Source organism: Trypanosoma equiperdum (assembly GCF_001457755.1).
Source record: "Trypanosoma equiperdum strain OVI genome assembly, contig: ctg_330, whole genome shotgun sequence".
Classification (NCBI taxonomy): domain Eukaryota; phylum Euglenozoa; class Kinetoplastea; order Trypanosomatida; family Trypanosomatidae; genus Trypanosoma; species Trypanosoma equiperdum.
Window position 1 is genome coordinate 4236 of NW_027124233.1, and position 7071 is coordinate 11306.

The 7071-nt window shown below is 43.9% G+C and overlaps 2 protein-coding genes, 1 non-coding gene and 3 pseudogenes across 6 annotated transcripts in view; all 6 read right to left on the reverse strand.

Annotated features, from left to right (window-relative positions):
* TEOVI_000124400:pseudogene overlaps positions 1-765 on the reverse strand; it is a 1099-nt pseudogene extending 334 nt beyond the window's left edge. The window contains exon 1 of the mRNA in view: positions 1-765. Within this exon, the coding sequence occupies positions 1-765 (765 nt within the window).
* A 323-nt stretch (positions 766-1088) lies between these two features.
* TEOVI_000124500:pseudogene lies at positions 1089-1976 on the reverse strand (annotated as a pseudogene). The gene has a single exon. A coding segment is annotated over exon 1 (888 nt).
* Positions 1977-2143: 167 nt separating this feature from the next.
* On the reverse strand, positions 2144-3190 carry TEOVI_000124600:pseudogene (annotated as a pseudogene). Its single transcript has one exon. A coding segment is annotated over exon 1 (1047 nt).
* Positions 3191-3360: 170 nt separating this feature from the next.
* TEOVI_000124700 (expression site-associated gene 2 (ESAG2) protein, putative) lies at positions 3361-4593 on the reverse strand (the record flags this gene model as incomplete). Its single annotated transcript, XM_067224499.1, has 1 exon — positions 3361-4593. One exon carries the CDS (start codon positions 4591-4593, stop codon positions 3361-3363), a length of 1233 nt encoding a protein of 410 aa, XP_067080600.1.
* A 110-nt stretch (positions 4594-4703) lies between these two features.
* Positions 4704-5984, reverse strand: TEOVI_000124800 (Trypanosomal VSG domain containing protein, putative; the record flags this gene model as incomplete). Its single annotated transcript, XM_067224500.1, has 1 exon — positions 4704-5984. One exon carries the CDS (start codon positions 5982-5984, stop codon positions 4704-4706), a length of 1281 nt encoding a protein of 426 aa, XP_067080601.1.
* An 896-nt stretch (positions 5985-6880) lies between these two features.
* TEOVI_000124900 lies at positions 6881-6952 on the reverse strand. The gene has a single exon. It is a non-coding gene; the product is annotated as a tRNA-Glu (tRNA).
* Between the last annotated feature and the right edge of the window lie 119 nt (positions 6953-7071).

The window sequence follows — 7071 nt, forward strand, 5'->3', positions numbered from 1 at the left end:
TCCTCTGATGTAGGATTCATTCGTTGTTGTGATATAGCAACCATAATACGAGTGGACACCGCTCCCTGCATTTCCCATGTCTAAACTAAGTTCTTTGTCAAGTGGATTTTTATACTCAGCAAGGCCGCCTTCAGTGCGCTGTAGTGGCGGTGTGGTGCAATCTCTAGGGAAGTTTCCGCGTTTATCTCTGTTCATGCAATTTCCCGCTGCTCCCCCATTTACCACAAGACAACAACTTCCAGGTCCAAACGCTGCATGGTGGAAAAACTCCACCATATCCTTCATCCAATATGCATACGAGTCAGATGTATTCACAAGATTCCAAGATGGCATCCTCATAGCCCACAACAAAGTGTTCATATCCGTAATTGTGTTTCCCAATTCATCTTTCATCTCCCCCATTTTCACCAATAGCTTTTCTACCTCAATGATTCGTAACGTTTCCTCTGGAATCAGTCCCTTCAAAATATGTAGCATCATCTTCTTTGCTTCAACTTTCGCGCTGTAGTAAGCCACAATTTTTTCACCGTTTTCTACTATTTTCTCCCCAAATTTCATATTTTGTGTCACATTATTTCTCAGTTCCCTCAACTCCTTTACCAGATTGCAAATGGCATCTGCATCACTTTGCGTCAGCGCTTTCCCCCTACCGTCGCTTTTTACTACACTACAAGCAAACGCCACCACTAAACTAAACATAATCAGTCCGCTTCCGAATTGTATCATATTGTCCCCTTCATACCCAAAACAATCAAAAATGTGTTTAAAAGTCTGTATTTTTAAGCCCGTACAACAAATTGTTATTCAAGCCAAGAGAAGTCTTCGGTGACACGTTGTCGAATCTCTAAAAACGCCAAGAGAGAGAGAGAGAGCGCTGCACCATCGCATGTGTGCGGTCACAAGCAGTAACAACATATGCATAAATAATCATATATGCATACGTGCATACATTGTATAAATATTTTATGGTTATTTTCAAGAAGAAGGTGCAATGAAAGGGTCAGTTATGATGGCAGTTGTGTTTGGTGTCCTATAGAAAAGGAAGAAAATGAGTGTAGTAATTGCTTTCCCTTTTTTTACTCTTGTGTTGTGGATACAGTTATGACACCAAAGAGGGATTGGAGTTGCCCTGAGAGGGCGTCAACTCTGGAAGCGCGTCCCGATAACTTGGAAGGCATGGCTTTAATTTCGGATGCGAGGCTATCAACTTCTCTTAGATGTGTGACAAACAACTTCAGGAGTTTTGTTGTGTTCACTATTTCTAACCAACCATAGTCGTTTGTTTCTACGTGGCCTTTCAAATTGTTCACGATCCCTTTGTTTCTAATAACGTGATGGCCAGTGGTTGAGACCGAATGAACTTTTTTGCTCAACGGTCCAACCATTCCGGTTACATTAATATATTCTTGTGGACTGCTATCGAACACTGTAATGACGTCAGAAAGATCTTTCCCAAAGAAGGCCCCATCACACGTAACGTGTGCACTATTATCCCCACAATAGTTAAGTGTTGTATTTACAATACACACTGCCTCCAATCCAACTCTGTACATTTCTTCCATCGTGGCTGCATACCTTATGCCAGTTCTGACGATACCCATCACTTTTTTTTCTAAGTAAGCAACACTAAAATCAAATTCCTTTTTCACAAAGCTTTCGGTTTCAGAAATGTCCTCCATTTCATTCAGTATTTTCTTTATTTCACTAACCCTTTCTTTTTTCATAAACTGTTTTGAGTAGGAGGAAAATTCTTTCCATATTGTGCACCTTTCTTCTAGAAAGTACATCTTTTTATACACCTCTTCTACGTGCTTTCTAGATTTCAACAACACATGTTCTGTCACATTGATCATCCGATTAAGCCTCTTGACGACGCAGTCAATTCTCCTGAGGGCTTGTAGTGATTTGTCGTTGTGTGTTTCGTGTGTTGTGGCTCCAGAAAACACTAGTAAAACAATTAAAGTGACAAAAAGCATCGTTTGATTTGTTCTCATCATCCTATGAACTTATTCCACGGAAAAGTAAGTCAAAAGGAAAGAATGTCACCTTTCAGAAGGGCACCCAACACGCTTGCAGTATGAAACTTTCTGTGGCAGAAATATTTTAGAAAATCAGTAAACTCTCTCATCTATTTCCACAGTACAACAAAGAGGTACACAAATAATGTTATCCCCGACAAATTTTGTTGAACCGTGACATCTCCATCACTCTCCCGACTCTCGGTATAATTCCAAGGAGCATGCTTTATGCTTCCTAATGTTTCCGTAACCTCCTTGGTTGCTTCCTTCCTTTTAAGAATATTCCAGACCTTTTCTTCAAGCTCCACAAGCAAGCTATCAAGTGCTGCTCGTTGAGTCGTTATGGAGGTGTTCCCTGCGGAAATCTTTGTGACGCTGGCAATCAGTGGATCGATTAGATCCTGAAATTCTTTTCTAACGGAGGTGAAGTTGGCTACAAGTGCGTTTCCACTCGTGTTAAACAGACCGCCTGAAAGCTCATAAATAAAGGATTTTTTCCCTCTGATGTAGGATTCATTCGTTGTCGTGATATAGCATCCATAATGCGTGTAGTTATGGATGTTTCCCGCATTTCCCATGTTGAAAACGGGTGTTTTATTTAAGGGATTTTCATACTCAGCAAGCACACCGTTGTTTTGTCGTGATGGCCAAGCCGTGCAATCCGTGGGGACACTGCCACCTTTATTATCAATGGTACAATTGTCCGTTGCTCCCCCATCGGCTACCAGACAGCAGGTCCCCGACCCACCAGCGACCACATCGTCAAAAAAAAACACCATATCCTTCATCCAATATGCATACGAGTCAGATGTATTCACAAGGCTCCACGACAGTGATCTCATAGCCCACAGTGAAGCATTCATACTTGTAACTGTCTTGTCCAATTCCCCCCTTAGCCCCTCAATATTTCCCAGAACTTTTTCCAGCTCGGTCAAATCCTCTTCTTCCTCTTCTGGAATTACTTTCTCCAAAACTTTCAGAAACATTTCCTTTGCTCCAACACGTGTAGTGTAGTAAGCTGCAGTTTTTTCACCGTTTTCTACTATTTTGCCCCCGAATTTCATATTATGTGTTGCATTATTTGACAGCTCCCTCAGTTTCTTAACTATACTACAGATGGCATCTGTGTCACTTTGGGTCAGTGCCTTTCCCCTACCGTCACTTTCCACCTCTCCACAAATACAGATGACGACACAAATCACCACTGACCTTCTTACAAATGTCATCGTGCTATTTTCCTTCTTTCCAAATCAACGGAAAGGTAAACAAATTGTGGATCCCTACGTGCGTATTCAGTCGGAGAACAGATCTTGATTACAACAAGTAGAACATTTGGGTTATATTACGAAAACGCCAACAAAACAAAAATACTCATCATTAAATAGAAGTGAACAACACCTTCCGTGTCAACATCGACATTTTCTGCCTTGCCCCAGATATCTACGCTTCCTCCAAGTTTGTACTCAAGAAAAATTTCCTCAGCGTCATGCTCCAAATCTTCCAACTCGTAAATATGGGAGTTTGCTTCACTTTCATACTTCTCCATGTCTTCCATGTTCTTCGTGGCATTGGTGAGACGATTGTGCCAAGGGATGCCGCCACGAGACAAGGTGTGTTTGTAATTCACACACGTTGTTCCTGGCCTGTGGCCATCACAGAGAAATGTTTCTTTACTCGTATCATTCACGTGGCCAAATACGCCTTCCACCTGAAACTTGTCCTGCTTCATATTAACAAATTTATCAAACTCCTCCAACGCAGCTTTTAACAACTTTGAGTTGCATGCAATGTGCCTGTACACGCATCCGCGCTTTACCACTTGCCAAGCATCTTTGAGTGTCATTGATGAATTAACCTCGCATTTCTCTTCGGCCAAGGCGCACTCATTGCTCATGCCCGTCCACTTATTTTTTTCTGGTCGCCTCAAGTAGGTCCTGCAGGGCGAACTATGCCCGTTGTAATAGTAGCTGCTGCTGTTCGCCTCGTCTTTCGCCTCTCCCACACATACACAAAAAAAGTCGTTAACAAGTGTTTTTCCAGTTTCATTACCGTTGCTTCCACAGCTTTCCAGAGCAGATTCATTACTGTTGAACAGTAAACTTTTATTGGTTTCCATAATATCGTCAATGGGCCTGTTGGTCTTATACGCCTCATCCACTAAATCACCATACACAGCTTTCATCATACTTTCCTCAGCCTTACTGCTCTCCCGCATCGCCCTCCTTCTATTTCTGTCAATCTCTCCCTTCACCGTTTTTGCCCTTTTGTATAGTTTCTCAATCCCTTCACGCGCCTTTTGGCTCACAGAAGTTTCTTTCCCGCTCGCCCTCGCCTCACTCACCATTACCTCGAACCTCTTCATAATCTCATCTTCCTTCTCACGGTTTCTAAATTCCGGCCTTGGCACCTTTGCTTGAGTGATCCTGTAAATCTTACAAAGGATCTCAAACTCTCCGGTGTTGTGTTGGTAATCAGTAATGTTGAAAACACCCTTCTGTTGACCCTGACTTCCTCTTATTGATCCCCATAAAAGAGCAACCAACAATAGCACCCCAGCGCAACCACGTCTCTTCATAATTTCCTATTACAACCAAATGGGAAGCAAATATCAACAACATGCCACGCAGCAGCAGTCATTTAGGAAAATGCGGAAGCTGGGAAAAACTAAAAATATAACACGGAAAGTTAAGCGACAAAGGCAGTCAGCGCCATCATTGTTAAAACAGTCAAAGCCACTGAAAAGCCGGCCCCATCCTCTTCCACCTCGTTCACTTCACTCTCCATCATTAAGTCTTCCAAATTCAAGTTAATCTTTGCTGCTGCACTTTTCATACTCTCCGCTAATTTCCACAGCCTTCCAAGCAAAACCTTTGCCTCCTTATTGTGCCTTTCCATTTCCACAAGGTACTTTTCCGCATCCAACAACCTCAGCTGCCACTCAATGCCCTTCTGCGTCAGAAGTCTATACGCATAATTCACGCACATTTGGTCATTCTTCCCCGTGCATATGTTTTCGCTGCGGTCAAAAACGCCCGTATGTATTTTTTTTGCTCTCCCAAACACGTAGGTCCGAAATCCCTCCGATTCTTTCATGTTCATGATTATATTCTCCCTCTGCCTTCCAAGAAGCTTATTGAACTCCCTCACTGCATCTTGGATTTTTTCTGGCGTTATCAATTTCAAATTTTCATTTTTTGGACAGGCTTCATCCTTTATCTTAAACCAGCCGGGGCCAAAAGCCACATCACTTCCATCATACGACACATTTTTCCACAGTTTCTTTCTACCCGGCCCCTTGATACTTTTGTGACAAACGGTCTCATTATTCTCTTCTCCAACGCACAAGCAAAAAAAGTCCCCCACGAGCGAACGCCCAGCCATGGCATCCTCAGTCGAGGGATGATACCCAGCTCCGCACGTTTCCTCTGCGGAGTTTCCTATTAAAGTGTCTCCGGTGTGCACCGCAAACTTTTCAAACTCCTCCTTCTCCATCAGCCTCCCAGCATTCGCCCCATAAACGACTTGCGCCATTCTTTCGAGTGCAAATTTCCTTGACACATTCGCCAGGCGCCGTTCCTCTCTTATTCCACTCACGAGTATGGTTGCCTTTTCCGCTAGTTTTATTAACTTCTCATGTGTTACCCTCCACCGAATAATATCATTTGCACGATGCATACTCATCTTAGCGGCCCCACTATTGTTAACTGTTCCTTTCCTCCTTTCCATAGCTTCTTTATACAAGGAATCCTTCACGTATGTCGCTTTCACAAACATCTGTAGCCTGTCGATGATACTCGTTAGATTCGCAGGCTCTTCCATTATTTTCTCTGGTTCCCCCTCCGCCAACCTCAATATCTCACACATTTGGTTGAACTCTTTTTCATTCACTAACTTTGAATCCTCTCCACACACCAAGCGGAAGGCACCAAAGGCCGCTAATAAGAATGTCAATGCTATTTCCTTCATTACCAAAGCCCTGCTACAAACAAAAAGAAAGTAAAGGCACCAACAAAACAATTCTCCAAGCAGAAGATGCTCCTAATCGCAGATAAAAGAGATCACTTTTGTAACGCAAGAAAAGCATCCAAAGCCACCAACCGAGCATCCCAACCGTCATACAAACGTATTTCCGAATGGCCAAACCACCGTAATTTTAAAAATCTCTCACATATTCACGATTGAACACTATACGTGATCAAAAGCGTGCTCTGATTTCAGCCTTCCCAATGCATTTCAGAGTGCACGCACGGCCCCTCTCAACCTTAGCGCGCAGTTTTTCACGGAGTGAAACCAGCCAAAAAAGCAAGCAGGTCACAGCTATTTTAATGTCTTCACGCGCAGGCAGCTTATATATAATTACTGCGGCAAAGAGAGGAACAGAGTAATGGAAAGTATTTAAAGGATCGCAGACAAAAAGAAACAGAACAAACCTGAACGTTATTCCGTGGTTACTGCCTTGTGGGGAAAGAGGGCCGCGGCATGGGAAAGCGCTTTAATTAAGGTCTCGGCGCCACACGGAACTGCAGAGGCTCACGCGCCAATGAGTGGCGACAAACCGACCGACAGCGATATCACGCTTCTGAACTTCCTTTTCCTTTGTGGTGAGTGCCCTGAGGCTCATCCTCCGTTTTTCTCCTGAAGCTTCCCCGAATCAATTTTATCCTCCTTAACAGCGATGAAGCAGCGGAGTTATGCGCAATAGACAACCGCTGCGGGAGCGGCGAAACATTGAAATGTCCTCGACAGAGGATACTGGCAAGGCAGCTGCGACGGTCGGCAAGTTCCAAAACTCATCGTCTTGGACCGTTCTCTCGAGTAACGTGCCCGTCGCCGCATCAAGCACGTTGGCCTCTAAAAAAAGCTTCCGGTGCCGGGGATCGAACCCGGGTCTAGCGGGTGAGAGCCGCTTGTTCTAGCCACTATACCACACCGGAGATGCATCTCGTCAAATCTACACTTACGTTCTAAACCATAAGTTGTGATACAGACGTTCATAATTTACTATCGAGCGGCCCCGCACCGCGAGCGTGGCGCAGTCGGCAGCGCGTGGGTT